The 18,378-nt window shown below is 44.4% G+C and overlaps 1 protein-coding gene across 2 annotated transcripts in view; it reads left to right on the top strand.

The window, feature by feature from the left end:
* The window catches only part of LOC139051621 (uncharacterized), a 214,268-nt gene that overhangs the window by 176,682 nt on the left and 19,208 nt on the right, over positions 1-18,378 (top strand). For both annotated transcript variants that reach the window (XM_070528561.1, XM_070528562.1), the window contains exons 17-19: positions 5,167-5,246; positions 5,319-5,387; positions 9,524-9,626. In XM_070528561.1, the coding sequence (XP_070384662.1) occupies positions 5,167-5,246; positions 5,319-5,387; positions 9,524-9,626 (252 nt within the window). The remainder of the gene's footprint in view (positions 1-5,166; positions 5,247-5,318; positions 5,388-9,523; positions 9,627-18,378) is intronic.

Here is an 18,378-nt window from a genome sequence, read left to right as displayed (position 1 = left end):
CAACTGCTTTTTATCATGGACACGGACAGAGATGGAGTGTCGGTTTTTCCTCTTCTGCGAGAGCCTGAGACTTTACCGGTCTACGTGGTCGCTTGTCGCCACAGTTTTGTGACCGCGGACGTGATACTGCCATACGCTCCTGTGGTAGAGACGACCATTGACCAGACCAACGCTACGAGAGCTCAAGGCCAGAACTCTTTCGAGGAACGCGGTGAGCCCTCCTGTTCAGCCATCGCTGTCTGTCTCCCACAGTACTGGGACCAGCAACCTTCGGCGTGGTTTCTTCAGGCCGAATCACAATTTCAAGTCGCTGGTATCCGCTCTAAAGCCTCAAAGTTTCATTATGCCGTCGCAGTGCTCTCACCTGCCGCCATTGATGAGGTAGCAGATATGTTGAACTCCCCATGGTCTATCGCCGCCTATGACGATCTCAAGGCAGCCCTGCTACAGCGCACAGCAGCTTCACAGCATTCTCGAATCTAGCAGCTTCTATCCACTGAAGAACTCAAGGGCACCGACAACGTTCAAGGGCACCGACAACGTTCCAGCTGACGTTCTGAGTCGCGTCAATGCCATTTCCACATTGACGTTGGAACCTTTCATGATCGAGGTAGACTTACACGCCAGTCAACAGCGCAACGACACCGAAGTTCGTACACTCTGAAATTCGTCAACATCCTTGAAATTGGAGGGCGTCGTTGTGACCCCAGATGGTACGTCCATCATCTGCGACACTTCTACCGACACACCTAGACCATACATTCCAGCATCTTTTCGCTGACGTCTATTCGAAACAGTGCACAACCTGTCGCATCCTGGCATACGCGCGACACAGAAGCTTCTTTCCAGTCGTTTTGTTTGGCCTCGACTAAACGCAGAAGTTCACGATTGGGTTCGCTGCTGTTTGTCATGTCAATGCTCTAAGATCCAGCGTCACCCCATTCCGCCTTCCAAGTCTTTTCTTCCACCGGATGCTCGTTTTGACACCGTACACCTGGACCTTGTCGGCCCTCTCCCACCTTTGAAAGGTTACTGCTACATACTGACATGCATCGACTACTATACACGGTGGCCAGAAGCTACACCTATATCTGACATCTCAGCGCGCACTGTTGCAGCAGCTTTTGTGTCTACATGGATAGCAAGGTTCGGCTGCCCATCCGCAGTAATCACTGATCACGGTCGGCAGTTCGACTCAGCACTCTTCAACGAGCTACTCAAACTACTCGGAACGACACGTTTTCGCACGACTGCTTACCACCCGCAGTCCAATGGACTAGTTGAACGTTTTCACTGGCATTTCAAGACCTCCCTTATGGCGCATGAATCGCCAGAGAAGTGGGTCCTGCGTTTGCCCCTCGTCTTACTTGGCATCAGAGCCGCACTCAAGAGCGACCTAGGTTGCTCCTCTGCTGAGCAAGTCTACGGCACTCACCTATGCCTTCCGTGCGATTTCTTTGTCGCCACCACCAAAACACCTATGCCATCACCTGCCGACTACGTTGCCGAACTGCAAGCTTTCTTCAGCCAGATGCATCCCGTGCCTACACGTTCGCAAGAAGCAAGGTCTCCGTACATTTCTCCCGCACTCGCCTCTGCTGCCCATGTTTTCGTGCGTAAGTGTGCCGTGTGGAAACCTTTGCAGCCACACAACTCCGGGCCATATTGTGTTCCCGAACGTCGTCCGACGACTTTTGTCGTGAACGTCAATGGCTGCTCAGACACAATTGCCCTGGAACGTCTCAAAACCGTCTACATTGAAGCACCTGCGCTCATCGGCTCCACCAATATGCGACGCAACCCTGCTGCATCCTTCGACGCCGCCTCCGTATGTGACACCCAAGACGAGTGCCAAGACACGCCGCGTCCCTTGGACTTTCCATCGTTCGTCAAATTTTCCTCCTCTCTAGGGGGGAGCCCTCTGTAGCGGAAGCAGCATCGGCATCGCATGAGCATGACGTAGACGCTCGCATCTACACGAGGCACGAGCGGCTCGCACGCTCTGGCACAGGCTAGCGTTCCAAAAGGGCATTAAAAAGAATGCTACGCTAAGAGATGGAGTGTCGATTTTTCCTCTCCCGCAAGAGCCCGAGACTTTACCGGTCTACGTGGTCACTCGTCGCCATAAGCTGATCGACACCATTACAATGGGAAAGTCAAGTTTGAAAAGCCACTTAAAGGGCCCCTCACCAGGTCTGGCCATTGTAAGCTGACAAGTGCACTGGATACAGTGCGTGCTAATGATCGTGTGTACTAAATATTACATCCTACGGGCCATGAAAAGAGCTTAAATTTCAAGCAAAATGCCATTTGCCCTTCTCACGGGCACTGCACTCCCAGCCATAGAGTCAATGTCAGTTGCACAAGTGCGCCTACGTACATGGCCGTGCTGTGATGTCACTCATAGTGACAAGCCAATATCAGCTATTTGTTTAATCTGCTGCTTCAGTAGACCAATTATTGTTTAGAAAAATAATATAACATACAACCGAATGTCTGCATGTTTTTGTTTTACTTCACACTGTAGCAAGAGAGATGTAGTTATGTTTCGTCTGTTTGTTTCTACGTAGTGCAGTCGCGTGCGCAGAAAATAAAACCGACATTTTCAGCTGCGTTCCAGCTCTTTCATCCTCTCACGTCTGCCTCGGTGCTCGTGACTGTGGCACTGACTTCTACCGCTAGTCCAGTGTTCTCGTGCAGAGCGTGCAAAACCATCCATTGTGTGAAACAAGACAACTGTATCAACTCGTACAAGACCATCACCGAAAGTGTGCCATTCAGCAAAAATACAAGAGAGAGGGGGAAAAAAGTGGCAGGGCCCATGACGTATTGGTCTTGCGCTCCACTGGCTCCGGTGTGGGAGAATGGAGGGAAGTAACTTCTCTTGCAGAGGATAAACAGTGCAAGGGGAGTGTGTGTCTATGTTGACGGTGACGCCCCCCTCAAAATCAACGAGTTTGTGGCGTTTCAAATATTTCTGTCTCTGCTATTAATGAACTGATCTGAAAAATTATTGTGGTAGAACACTACTTAGAGGGCACGTAACAACTTCCAGCGTATAACCAAAATTTGCTATGTGGCCTGGCGAGGGGCCCCTTTAAAGATCTTGAAGTGTGTATTGTACTCGACAACTGCTTAGCTGCAAGGAACTGCAGCTAAGATGAACGAGAGCTCATTATTTTCCATTGTATGTGTGTGAATATTCAAAGTTTGTTTCCCAGGGTGTCTACCAACCGGGAAAACCGGGAATTCTCAGGGAATTTGAACAGTCTGGAAAAACTCAGGGAAAACTCGGGGAATTTGTGCTTCCATCAGGGAAAATTAGCTGTAACGTTATTGAAAGGGAACGAAAGTCGTGTTAATGCTGGCTCAAGTAATAGAGGAATTGTGACGAATCGTCATTGACGCCGTGTCATCGGCACGATGTATTGCCAGAGTAGTTAACGACCGATTTTCTAGACGCCCGATTTTTCGGACATGCCCGATAATTTGCACGGTTTTGCGGCACCACCACGTACTCCATATAGTCAATGTATATTGCCCTGACTGCAGGTCTGAAATGCCATTAATCAAAGCCGCCACCGCCGCTATTTTGATTATCTCGCCGCCTCGAACCGGCACTCTCGCAGGCATATCCGCTGGCAGCCGTAACCACCACCGCGGCAACGTTAGGCCTAGCTGCTTCTATGTTCGCTATTAAGCTTGTTGCCGTGCGGTGCCGTGTTTTTCATTGAAAGAATTCTCCGCTATCACCAATGGCACCGATTCCGCCTTTGTAATCCTCGCGATTGGCTTTGAAGCTCGCAGAGCACAGCGTGTTGCGTAATGCCAGTCTCCGAAAGTTAGCTTCGCCTCGGTACAATAGTGTTAGGCGGTGAAGCATAACAAACGTGGGAAGGGGGCAATTGTCACGGGACATAGTATGTATTCCTTAATTACACATGCGTGCACCCCGTCTCCTGTCCCAGTACGAGCCCTGATATGCCTAATAAGCGTACTGGTAGGCCTTCAGAGCTTTTTTAGACGTGCCTGTGATAATTTTAGCCCTTAAAGGCAGTTGAAGACATGCATTAATTTTTTTCAGACTGCCCGTTTTTTTTTCAATTTTTTTTTTGCGGCCCCTCGGAAGTCCGAAAAATCAAATGTTGACTGTACAACTGACCAAGAGGATGCTTCAGATGATCCATGTGGTGAAAGCGTGGTAGAAGGAGGATGAGAACAGAAAGGACCGACGCACTGAGGAATTAACGGGAAAGGAAGGGTGCCGGCGCCTTTTTGAAGGAGCTTGAGCTAAAAAATTTAAGTGATGGCTGACGCTGAGACACATGTGTCCCTCATCCAAACCAAAATAAATTGTTTAAGCAGTGAAACCCAACACTGAGATGTTGTGTACGGGCTGAGAGTATGTCAGGACAGTTGAGGTTGACTTCCCAGCTGCTGAGAGAGAACCTTAGTTGTGACAAAGTTCAGGACCTCATACAGATGAGCTTGCTATCAGTTGATAGAAATAGCTGATATTAAAAAATATTTACTTATGTATGCATCTCCTTTTCATTCGTATTTGAAGATCTTCGACTCAATTTGGATTGGGCTTTACCATTTCTATCGCTGTGCATTTTACTAACACCTTCCTTCTGTTTTCTTTTTAAATAAAATAGATAGTACTCTTTACTATTCAAACTGGATTAAGTCATTTTTTGTTTCAGCAGCTTACTAGAGAGTGACAGCATCGGGCAACGTGGTGTCAGCCTGTCTTGACATAAAACAAAATTCTGGCTCATTCAGGGAATTTTGCAGAGGTGCTCAGGGAAAACCTGGAAAACTCAGGGAATTTCGAAATGTCAACTTGGTAGACACCCTGGTTTCCCCTTCCTTGAAATTCTTGTATTTCGAGTCAAATTTTCTGTACAGACCCTGCTTTCGTGTTGACCATACATGCATATGTTGATTCATATGGTTCTTTTTGTTTGTTTTTTGCACTTTTATGTTTCACAAAAAATATTTTGTATCTTTTACAATCCTAAAGTAGGAAAACTAGTGGAAATATGTCATGGTTCTTAGCGCTAATAGAAGGCTTACAAAAGTACAGGGCAGATTATACGTCAACCTAAATGCTAGGTGCAGTCAGCTCATTCCTAGTGATTTTCTTTCATTGTCATATTTTAGCTGGAGACCAAACGCATCCGCTTTCCAACACTGGTCCTGAAAAAAGAAGATCATGGCTGGCTTTTCAATCAAATGGCCAGGTAGGACTGAGGGAAAGTGTGTACCTAGTTTCTAGAAAACTGATTTTTCGCCTTTGTTCCCCTAATTTGCAGTTATGACGTTCCTGGAGTGAAGATCCGCCAACATCTGGCTCAGCAGGTCACACTGTTTCCATTGAAAAAGTAAGAAATTACACTTAACGAGGATAAGGGGCATTCATTAGTCTATCAGAAGGTGATGTCTTGTTTCATTTTAATTGCATTTGGCTTTACATTAGCTCTTTCATGTGAAGGTTTATTTGACGTAAAATACTTGCTTTGCTTTGCTTTCTTTGTTTTGCTTTCCTTTTTTTCTTTGCTTTCAAGTGCTCTTTGACCAAACAAGCTAGCAATAAACTGGAGAAGGGTAGAAATTTAGCCTTGCTGGTATGACATACTGCGAGTAAAGTGCCAAAAATACTTGGGAAGAGTCTTGTTATTTTCTCCCTCTGTTCGTGTTTTTTATGCGTAAGCATTTCTGTGCTTGCCCAATGAGGAAACTGTCCCTCTGTCCGTCCCGTAAGATGACTGCTTTCGAGATAGCACCCGCAGCAGCGAGCGAATTCACATTGGTGCTGCTTCTCGCTTCAGTGTCAACAAAGTGGCGAAAACAGTGCTCACAGAGCTCTCGGCGTTTGCCTGAACGCGCCCGACATGCCGTCCGAGCACGTTCGTGAGCTCTACCATATTCTGTTTTCCTACCACAATATTTTTTTACTTTAACGATCGTCCTTTGGCCCAAACTACAGCTGCTAAACATCACATTAATACCGGTGATGCCCCTCCTATTCCTCTCCGCCCGTATCGAGTGTCACCGGCTGAACGTCAAGTTATTCACGCAAAAAGTTTGCAAAATGCTTACCGAGAACATTATTGAACCGTCGTGTAGTCCATGGGCATCACCTGTTGTACTGGTAAAAAAAGAAGGATGGCTCATGGCACTTTTGCATGGATTATTGGCACCTTAACAGGGTTACCAAAAAAGATGTGTATCCCCTACCTCGGATTGACAACGCCCTTGACTGCCTCCACGGTGCTTGCTATTTCTCCTCTATTGACCTTCGCTCTGGCTACTGGCAGATTTCCGTGGATGATCTCTACCCCTAGAAGACTGCTTTTGTAACACCCGACGGTCTTTATCAATTCAAAGTGACGCCGTTCGGTCTATGTAACGCTCCTGCCACTTCTGAACGCATGATGGACTCCCTTCTTCACGGTTTCAAATGGTCCACGTGCCTGTGCTACTTGAACAACGTTATAGTATTCTCCCCAACGTTTGCTACGCATCTCGAGCGCCTCTCACCAGTCCTGGACATTTTTCGTCGAGCTGGTCTGCAACTCAACACATTGAAGTGCCAATTCGGCCGTCGCCAGATTACCGTCCTTGGACATCTCGTTGACGCGAATGGAGTGCAGCCGGACCCAGGCAAGATCCATGCTGTTACGCACTTCCCTGTTCCGAAGTGTGTCAAGGATGTGTGCAGCTTCATCGGCCTTTGTTCATACTTCCGCCGTTTCGTGAAAAATTTCGCGTCCATAGCATGACCACTAACCGAGCTTTTGAAAAAGACTCCCCTTTCTAGTGGGGCGATAACGAGGCCTCTGCATTCTCGCATCTAATCAACCTTCTGATGACAGCTCCCGTTCTGGCCCATTTCGATCCTTCTGCGCCCACCGAAGTCCGTACTGATGCCAGCAGTCACGGAATTAGCACAGTACTGGCACAACGCCAGCGTGGCCACGACCGTGTTATCGCTTACGCCAGCAGGCTCCTCTCACCCTAGGAGTGCAACTATTCCATCACTGAGCGTGAGTGTCTGGCCCTAGTTTAGGCTGTTGCGAACTTCCGCCCATACTTATATGGCCGACCCTTTTCCGTTGTCACAGACCATCACGTGCTTTGCTGGTTATGCTCACTGAAAGATCCTACAGGAAGACTTGGTCGCTGGGCCTTACGCCTCTAAAAATATTCGTATTCTGTCACTTACAAATCTGGCCGACTACACAAGGACGCTGACAGTCTGTCTCGCTACCCGGTAGACGAGCCTGACGACGCCAACAGTAGTACCGCCAACGGCATTTTCTCTGTGTCTGCCTTCACTAACATTGCCGATGAGCAGTATCGAGACCTATCGCTGCGAGCACTCATCGAGCGTCTGCGCTGTACACCTACCGACGCATCCGTTCGCCAATATTTTTTTTTTTTATTTAAGATATTCTCAATCCCAACGGGATTTTTACAGGTTGGGCATATATTATACACTCACAAATAGCGATAAAAACAGGTTTACGTGATTTCAATAATATTTGCAATCGACACAAAGCAAATATACACATATGGTAGGAAATAAAACAAGGCTACATTTCATTTGGCAAAAGGGGGTGACATTACATAGGCAAATACAATGCTCATACAGATTTCATTTTATACAATGACATGAGTGGCGTTATTTCCGGCTAACATAATCTAATTATTGCACAACAGCTCTTCTACAAGGGTTATAAATTTGGGCAACGATGTGTTAGTCGTTATGAAGGGGTCCAGGCTATTCCATTCTCTTATTGCAAGAGGAAAGAACGAATATCTAAAACAGTCAGTGCGAAATGCATATTCTTTAAGTGTTAATGAATGCTTATGGCGGGAAGGTCTGGTGTCAACTAGGGATATATACAACGAAGTATTTATTCGTAATGCATTGTGTATTAATTGGAACAATAATTTTAGTCTTGCTAGCTTGGCGCGGTTTCGCAGAGTAGGAATACCGGCTTGTTTTAGCAGTTGGGCAGGTGAATCTCTATTCTTCTATTTGTTAAAGATGAATCTAATTGCCTTTCGCTGCACTCCTTCTAGTTAATAAGCTGTTGTGTATAAGGAAACCAAATTGTGTTACCATATGTCCTCCAGGACGGCATTCTGTACCGAAGGAACTTCCTACCTGACGGATCTGATCTTCTTGTCGTGCCAAAACATCTACGACAAACTCTGCTCTTTGAGATGCATGACGCACCCACTGCAGGACATCTTGGGGTAACCCGCACGTACAACTGAGTCCGCCGCCGCTTCTGTTGGCCTGGTCTTGCTCGCTCCATCCGACGCTATGTTGCTGCCTGTGATCTCTGCCAGCGTCGGAAAACACCTCAGGGGCTACCTGCCGGTCATCTCCAGCCGGTCACCGTCCCTGTGATACCGTTCTTTCGTGTTGGATTACACCTCCTCGGTCCCTTTCCCACGTCGTCCTCTGGGACCAAATGGGTAGCCGTCGTAACTGATTACGCCACCCGATATGCTATCACGCGGGCTCTCCCTACCAGTTGTGCCACTGACGTCGCGGACTTTCTCTTGCGTGACATTATCTTGCTTCATGGCGCCCCGCGACAGCTGCTTACTGACTGCGGTCGTAACTTCCTCTCTAAAGTTATCGCTGACATTGTGTGTTCCTGCTCCACTCAACACAAGCTGACTACCTCATACCATCCTCAAACCAATGGCCTGACAGAGCGGTTAAACTGTACTCTTACCGATATGCTGTCCAAGTACGTTTCCAAGGACCACCACGACCACCACCACGACATTTGCGTATAATTCTTCCTATCACGACACCGCAGAATTTTCTCCATTTTATCTACTGTATGGTCGCGAACTGACCTTGCCCTTTGATGAGGCACTTTCCTCCTGCTGCGGTCTCAACAAGCAAGTTTCGGCCTCAACAAGCGAATTACGTTTCTGCTGCAGAAATGTAATTATGGCACCCACACGAATTTGTACCAATTCCGAAAGCTTGCTTGATTTGTTTATCACAAATAGCTCGGACGGCTATGTGCAGTCTGGGGTAATTGAAGGAAACATAGAAGATCACTCGCCCGTGTACATGATATGTAAGCTTAATCACGCATTTTGGAAGTGTCATCGTTCTGAGCCACTCCAGATTCAAGCAATTAATCAGAAAATTCTAGAAAATTTTTGCATGGAAATAAAGAAAGATAAATTAACATGCATACCTTAAAATGCATGCTGTCAGTGCATTCATATGTGAATGATCTATTCAAAATGTCTGCTGCCAAGTACAGTAGATTCAGGGCATTTGTCAAGCGGGCTAGAACAGCAGCTTTTTGCCCTTGTCACGGAATCCGTACATTTATTTTTCGAAAGAACAAATGCTGAAATGAATGAATGAATGTTTTCGTTGTGTATTATTGTATACATTCATTGTGATGCCCACATTTTGAGTGAGAAAGGGTTTTTGAAACATGACTCTCATTTTTTGGCTTTCCTGTGACAGTGTTGTCGACCTACTGAACCTGTTTGAGTGCACAGTGAAGAAATTGAGGCAGGAAGTCATGGCAGCCGTGTGTGCATTCGACCCTACCAGCCCGTACTGGCTTGTGAGTTCTTCTCTTTGCTACATAATAAGCACGCAAGTGTAAAGCTACACCAGTATCTTCAGCAACTGTAACAATATCTCAGATGGTAAATTTGCAAGCTCTGCTTACCACTAATTTCGGCAGAGATTTCCTAGCATACTTAATAGGTGAACGTTAATCAGCAAGTCAGCATTTTAACTCCTCGCTGCTTATAGAAAAAAAGCTATTGGATGAAACTGAAAGTTTGACATTTTTGTATACTTTGTTGTGCCAGCACAATGTTGGGCTGTACAATTGTGGAGCAAGTACTATATTTCAGTGCCACAGACAAAAAGAAGAAAAAGAAAGTAGGAACAGTGTTACTGCTTTCCCACTTGTTCCTCACTCTAAATCATTTTTCTAATGAACAAAGATCTGAAATTTCAGAATTCAGCTCAGCAGTTATAATTCCTACAAATTTTAACCTCGGGGAGTTCCCTTTGTATTGTCGTGTGTAACGAGGTTTGTGTCCTACTTGTCCAATGTGTCCACGAATGTGGATGCAAAGCTTTAACCTCAGATTCACAAGTCAAAAAAAGAAATACAGTTGGTCCCAGATATATCGAACCCGAATACATTGAATTATTGCCTGTATTGATTAGTTGAAAAATCCCCGTGGGAATCCCATGCAAAAGTATAGCACTATTGTTCGCGTATATAGAACTCCCGTGCACCGGCATATCGATGTATCGAACTCCGTGCTGAGCTGCGCCCCGGCAAGCGCGCTTATCCCACCAAACCCCACCCCTGCAAGTGCGCTTCTCCTCGCGAAGCTGTCGCGATGTTCCTGCAATCTCACGCGCGCCACCCCGCAATCTGAGAAAGGGGCGTGTAGGTAAAGGGCACGTGATGTGTGAAAGGGAAGTGAAAGGGAAAAGCCACGCTGACCGCAGGTGCCCGTTTCCTGTGTTTCGGTTGGCTGAAGGCTGTTTCACATGCTGCGACTGCAACGACGAAAATCGGTGCTGTCGCACGCGTCACAATGCGATTTTTAGAGGGCTCATTTCACATGATTGCGATTTCAACAATGCGACTGGTGCGACGCCCAGCGTTGCTTACTGCCAGGTTTCGTGGCACACGCTGCATAATTCTTTTATTGTAATTCTTTTATTTATTTTTTATTTATTTTATATTCTTTTATTGTAAAAACAGCAAAAAAAAGCAGTACCAATACATTGCACCAACTAGCCCAACATGTTTTACTGGCACAACATTATACAATACTTAACAAACAATAACAGAAAAAGTTACTGACCATGCACCCTGTACAGACGGTAAACCAGCGAAGCTGAAATGTGCGGCCCCGGTGTTTATCACTAATTCCTATGGTTTATTCAAGTCTTTCTATATTATTGGTTATGTCTGAGTTTCTTAATGAGGTTATGCACATGTTTGGCTTGGGTTTATCACATTGTTTATTTGGAATGCCACACATCACACTTTGCAAGATCACCATCATGGAAAGTGCAATGAGTGGTTCATTGTGTTAATCCAGCGGGTCCATCAAAGTCTTTCTGAATTATGTGTATCACAATGTGCAATCTGGGGTAGTTCTTGATTCTAGTCTTTCTTTCTTTTCCGACGTTGATATGAGCTGACTTATCAGAAAGCGAGAGGCCAGACTGGCCAAGAAAGTCTGCAGTGTCGTCGAGGGCTTGTTGCATCATTCTTGATTTCTGTATAAATAGCTTTCCCATAGACTGTGATACACCATAGGCTGTAGTGTTTCTTGTAGTATGCCCGTGTTGTTGGTGTGTGCGGGCCAAATGTACCTCCAACTCTCACCTGGAATTTTCTGTCTTTCAGAAAGTTACTGTTTAAGTGCTATACCAGAAATGCTTTTGCTCATCGTTCCTCTTATTAGAGCAGCATGAGGTACTACTGTTAAAAGCCTATTCACTCACTTCATTCTTTCATAAGCGGTATTACACAATGTCCTGTAATAAAGTTTCTGCTGCTTATGGCCCACTCATATCTGCCAGAAGGGACAACTCTTGAAAAAGGTTTTCTCTGTGCTATGTGTGCAACGTAGTACGAGCATTCATGCCTTGACATTTATACGTCTGTAGAACCAGCTTCCTGACAGAGTACTTGCTATACCTGATCATGCTTATTTGTGCAGCGCTGTTGAACAATACATATTGATGCAATAAATATTTACACACTCGAATCATCACGAAAGATAGTTGTTTTACAATTCTGCCCTTTGCTTTCTATTGGTGTTAGATTTCCCATAAGCATGCCCCCCTATGCAACAGTATTTTGAAGTGTAAGGGTTCAATAAAAGGTGATGAACTAAATCTAAGTGCAAGAGCTTTTTTTCTCACCTATGACTCCCATCGAAATGCGACTTCCATGGCTGGCAAATCAACCCCTCGCCTTGTGTTAGCAGCAGAATGCTATATCCACAGTGGCAGGTGAACAAATTGAAGAACAATATTTCTGTCTATAACTTTTTTTCTTGCCTGCATGTAAGTAAAGTTTGGAATAAGTTTGTCATTGCAAAAAAGCCCAGGTTGTGGTCTTTTATTGAATAAACCACGTATTATGTATAGTTGAAATGCAGAAATTTGTTCTAAAATCCTTGGGTGATATATGTTCTTGCAAGTGGCATGGTATTTCATTACTTATAAAGATAGTAATCGCAGCGGATATCGTTATATGGGCTTACACACCAATATATGTGATCACAAACTTATTAGAAACTCACTAGAAACTTACTAGAAACATGTAAGGCATATGAATGTTTCTGCACACTTGATCAGCTGTGAACGTGCAAGAACTGCTTGTACTGGCTGACTTCACTGCACAGTTTTGATTTACTTTTCTTCAGCATGTCGTTTTATACTGTTTTATCCCCACAAGAACAGGCCGTTTGCCTGCTTTTCGCATTGTTGCACGAGTTCTACATAATTGTGCAGGAGGGTACGTTGTCAGTGTGCCACTATAGCAAGCAATTTACTTAATCTACTAGCTGTACAGTTAATTACCTTGCAGAGCAAGTGTTCATACAGATGCAGTAAGGATACAAAGTCCGCAACATAGTCAATGTTTATTGGTTTCTGTGCAAGAAAAAAAAAATTCTCCAGAGAAGAGGTGCAACTTAACGTGCATGTAATATTTTATTCAAGCCACGGATTTAATGCTATCGTAGCAAATTCATTACGATAGCCTACACTTTTGCTCTGTCAAATTTAATAAGAGGCAAGATAAGCTTTCAAGATGCATCGGGAAATTCATGCTTGAAAACCGACAAGAAAATGCAGCTGAACGGTACCGCGTTCAGCGCAACGTTGAAACTTCGGGTACTTTGCTGTCTTGTCATTTGCGCTTGCCGAGGTTGAAATATTTCAAGCGGCTCCGTAAGCGCGATTTTTGCATGCTACTCAACAAAAGAAAATTGTGACGACCTCGTCGTTTGCTAGGGATCGAACACCTCCTAGCACTGACAACTCGCAAAGGCGTACGAAGCAAATGTGAAAATGCACTTCATTTGCTGTGTAGCGTGTCAACAAACGCATAGCAATCGGAGAATGCAATCTGTGGTACAAGTTTTTTATTCTCCCTTCGCGTACGTACCGAATTCGACGATCCACGTCTCCGTGCATTGCACTTGTCGTTCGAGACACCATTTTCCAAAACAAACCGGCGAAATAGCTCCGTTGACAGCTCTCCGCGCAATTTCGATGGAAAATCGCAGCGATCGGTGCGACGGTGCGACTGTGCGACCAACCGGTTGGTCGCAGCCGAAAATCGGGGGGGTCGGCACTGCGACTGCGATTTTCATCGCAAACGACGGAAATCGCACTTCCGGTGCGACGAAAATCGCATCAAGACTGTTTCACATGCTGCGACTGCAACGACGAAAATCGGTGCTGTCGCACGCGTCGCAATGCGATTTTTAGAGTGCTCATTTCACACGATTGCGATTTTAACAATGCGACTGGTGCGACGCCCAGGGTTGCTTACTGCCAGGTTTCGTGGCACACGCTGCATAATTCTTTTATTGTAGTGAATAAAACGTTTACACTATAATATTATTGACTTCTCTTGATTAGAAGCAAATAATATGTACGTTTACTCATTTAAAAACGTTAGTTAAGATTTGTCTTGGGGTGCGCGACGGCGGTTTCTGTAGTTCAGTGCGACATCGCGCACGTAAACAGCTGTTCGCAGGTGGTTCAGCGATGTGTGTTGTCTTATCTACTTTCTATGACCGTTTCGTTCTGCCTGTGCTACAACAATCTGCAAGATGACCTATCGACAAGTTCATATAGCTACCCTCTCCGTATATGCAGTATTCGGAATTTGGCTGCCACAAAGTTGTCGTGTCAGCCCAACAAGATCCTCGCGCTACCTGTGCTCGGCGTCAGCGTCTAGAGAAATGATGCGTGTATATTGCCTGTCATTGCGCATATGTGGTGCCTGCTCCTAGCCATATTCTTACGCCAAACGCAACAAGAAGGACCAGCCCGAACGCCCGCGTGTGCCCCTGAACGAAGCCTCAAACGATCTGTGTGATTACGACGTGGAATGAAAATTGTGTTGTGAAATTCAACCTTAGCGCTAGCCTGGTTCGTCCATCGCCGTGCTTGCGCTGCGAATATATATATATGAGAGCCCCCTCTCAATATTTCTAAAGGCGCAAAAGCCGACGCATCAAATGTTTCGAGCAGTTACCGTCACTTTTCTAGAAACCTGTACGTTGTAACATAGCATTCTAAAAGACACGCTTCTCGTCCACTTTGTTGTCCCGTGTCTCGCGCTGCTAGTATACTCGGAACTTCTGACAAGAAGACCATATCAATACGCGCTATTCATAATGCAGGATCGTAGGCCCACGGCAGGCGCACTTGCCGTAGAATTTTTCAGCTTTCTGCTCAGCCTCGCACGCCTCTCACGGTTAGCCTGTTTTGTGGAAATAAATATTATTATTATATTATTAATGTTATTAGATATTATAGTTTCTCCACTGTAATTTATAGCAATCATCCAGATTTCTTAAGCTAGTCATGCATTTAACCTGTATTAGATCAACATTGTTACGACATGCTTATTGGAGTCATTTCAAACTAGATTGCTCAGCCAGAGAAAGTACAAATGCAAGCCTCAATGTTTATTCCAATTTGGTATTCCTAAACATTGTATTGGCACAATTTTATGCCTGCTTGCATTTCCTGCAATTCAATGTTCAGAGCTGGAAAAACTGATTCCTTTTCTTGCTGTCGAATGGCTGCTTCAATGTCGATAGCAAGCTATAATTATTCATTTCGAAAGTGTTAAGCAATGACTATATGTCTAAGCTTATCAATGTGTTTTTGTTCCACGAACACAATTAAGTTTTCTCTCTCCCTCTCATTGACAGCCATGGAATGAAACCGTTCACTTTCATAAGTATCAGGATGCAAACATTCTGAAATTTGTCCTGAACATTTGTCTGCGTCCTATAGTGTGCATGTTTGTATTAAGTTCTGGGGTTACAATCGCAGTGATCTACACATATTGTTATATTGCAACAAACAAATTTATTTCACTTTGTTTTCAAATCTACAATGTGGCCATGCAGTAACGACTGCATTAATAAGCAAAAAAGAAAACTGCAGATTCAGTGTACGTGTTGGAATCTATGCGAAGTGAAGTTTTTGTCAAGTGGTCAATTAAATGCTGTTAAAGTAACTGCGATATATACAATTTGTCTTATTTTCAACAATCCAACTTGTCATCTTTTGCAAGGTTTGCTTATGCACTGCATAGGTCACAACCTTAATGTCATGTAATCTTTATGCATTACACTGTTCACAAACCATACCGAAATGCAAACGGCAGTTAATGTAGATGCATGCTGCGAGACATCAACACAGTGACGTTTGTTGAGCAAGGAATGGTGCGAGGTGTATGCAGATGAATGGATGACGTGCTTATGTACTTATTTATTTATATACCTCGCAGGCTGCAAGGTTGGAGTATTATGCAAGGGGGAATAAAAAAACTTGTTACAAAAGGAAGAAGGGCACAACATTAAGAAAAAAAAACAGCAAAAAAAGCAGTACCACTACATTGCACCAACTAGCCCAACGTGTTTTACTGGCACAACGTTATACAATACTTAACAAACAATAACAGAAAAAGTTACTGCCCATGCACCCTGTACAGGCGGTAAACCAGCGAAGCTGAAATGTGCAGCCCCGGTTTTTATCACTGGGTAAATTCCAATGGCTTATTCAAGTCTTTCTATATTATTGGTTATGTCTGTGTTTCTTAATGAGGTTATGCACATGTTTGGCTTCGGTTTATCACATTGTTTATTTGGAATGCCGCACATTGCACTTTGCAAGATCACCATCTTCGAAAGTGCAATGAGCAGCGGTTCATTGTGTTAATCCAGGTGGTCCATCGAAGTCTTTCTGAATTATGTTACGCATTTGTGTTTTGGAATGCGTTAATCATAATGTTTATGACTCAGTTATGCACTGTAGTTACCAAGTGACACACCGGGGCTGCACATTTCATTTAATTAAATACAGGGACACATTTTTGAACCTATAGGGAAGTCTGAGAGAGACTTCTGCACGCGCGCTCTGCTGCTAGAGAGAAACGACGTCACTATCGGTGTAGCCAATGGCCCGCCACACCTTTGCTGCAAGATAATTATGACATCATGATCTTGTCTTAACCCCGTCCCACTCTGTGTCCCTTCCTTGCAATAATGCGTAGATAAATGTTTATGTGTTAAATGCATAAGCATTTCTATGTCTACCCAACAAGAAATGTCTCCGTCCCTCATGTAAGACGAACAATGGCTCAACCCCCGAAACAATGGCTCATACCCCTACGCTAGGGTTCTTGTGATCGGACCATGAGTGTTTTGCCTAGGCATATACAGCTTCACTCTAAAAAGAATGAACACCTTTCTGCTAGATACTAAGATAATCTCATGAGGTGTACTAACAAATGAAAGTTTATTGACCATGCCGAGTAAATGCTGGTCGACAAGCAATAAATCAAATTTACACAAAAAGCAGAAGCAAGATCTGATGCGTGTCCATACAGATCCCAACAGGAAACGCATCCATCTCTGAAAGTGTAACAGCGGCCATGCTGACACAAGATTCTCCCAGTGTATTTGCATCTACAGCATCCATAATTTCTCTAGGCAGCCGATCTCCACAGAATGCTAGCTTCTTCCTCTACAATGCACTCTCCACATCTGAGCGTGCATTGTAGAGGAAGAAGCTAGCATTCTGTGCAGATCGGCTGCCTAGAGAAATTACGAAAGCTGTAGATCTAAAAATGCTGGGTTAATCTTGTCATCACGGCCGCCGTTAGAAATGGATGCATTTCCCGTCAGGAAATGCACATGAATTTTTGCTTCTCCTTTTTGTGTATGTTCAGTCTATTGCTTGTCAGCGAGCACTCGGCGTGTACATTAAACTTTTGATTGTTACATCATCACGGTTTTCTTGTTTGTCCTATGTGTTCTTTGGTGCCATTTGCAGCCAGGCTATTCGTTCTTGTTTTTTTTTAGACTGCAGCAAGTCACTTTAATGGCCCTCATGATACCTTATAAAATCTTTTATTTGGCCAATGTAGCAAGAATGTACAGTGCGAAGCAGTAAGAACAGGGTATGCTAACTTCTAATTAAAAGGTTTATTGTGAAAATGCAGTGATCTATAAAGGTTACCACAAAGTAGTACAGCAATAAAACCTGATAAAGACTAGTGCTTCATGAAACCAAACATAAAAGCAGAAAAGGGGGATAATACATATAGATATACAAGTCCCGGGAAAAAAAAACAGTGATCACCAAGTGTGCAAGTGGCTACCTTCCACGAAACTCATTTTTTTCCCAATGGCATGGAAATGGAAGAATGTGCTTGCATTGCATAAGCAAGCTGTCAGTCTGTCTATTGGAATAACAACAGTGTTTCTTGAAAGGTGCTGGCATGCAGGATTGGCAATTGTAATTTTTTTTTCCTGCACTTAGAATTTTTCTCTATTTTCTTTCTGTAGCATTTTTATTTATGTTTGGCTGCATCAAGCACCAATTTTTATCTATCCTTCAAAGATGTCTTTCTTTTTCTGGGGAAAACTCGGGGAAGGCAGGAGATGGAAATTCAAGACGATGAGCAACATGAGAAAAAGGTGAAAGTAGGGGCCAACGTTTCCACACGTGGACCTTGAAGAAGAGAAGTCCACTTGTCGAAACGTTGGCTCCTGCTTTCACCTTGTTCTCGTTTTGCTCATCGCCCTTTTACAACTCGCCACATTTTTACAAATGAACCTCTGTTGAAAGTTAGTCCTCATCCATATCTAGTGTCATCCTGTTGATACTGCTTCATGCTATGCACTCTTGCAACATTTGTGTGTGTGTGTGTGTGTGTGTGTGTGTGTGTGTGTGTGTGTGTGTGTGTGTGTGTTGTGTGTGTGTGTGTGTGTGTGTGTGTGTGTGTGTGTGTGTGTGTGTGTGTGCGCACGCGTGGATTTGGATGCGAGATCGGGCCCTTGGGCAGAGGTATCATTCTTCTCCTGTGCAGCCTTATGAATTCATTAACTATACTGCAACAGAAATGCGATGGACAGGAACGAACTGAACACACAGAGCACTTCGTTCTTGTGTGTTGTCTATCTGTTGCACTTTAGTTAATAATGAATACACACAAACTCATCTAGTTTTCACTTATTATGTCAGGCTTATAAGCCCGCTTGTGTCTGGAATATCTGCATGGCTATGTA

This window comes from Dermacentor albipictus, unplaced genomic scaffold (assembly GCF_038994185.2).
Source record: "Dermacentor albipictus isolate Rhodes 1998 colony unplaced genomic scaffold, USDA_Dalb.pri_finalv2 scaffold_13, whole genome shotgun sequence".
NCBI lineage: Eukaryota > Metazoa > Arthropoda > Arachnida > Ixodida > Ixodidae > Dermacentor > Dermacentor albipictus.
Note: the sequence above shows the minus strand (reverse complement) of the source record. Positions and strands in the feature narration are given on the sequence as shown.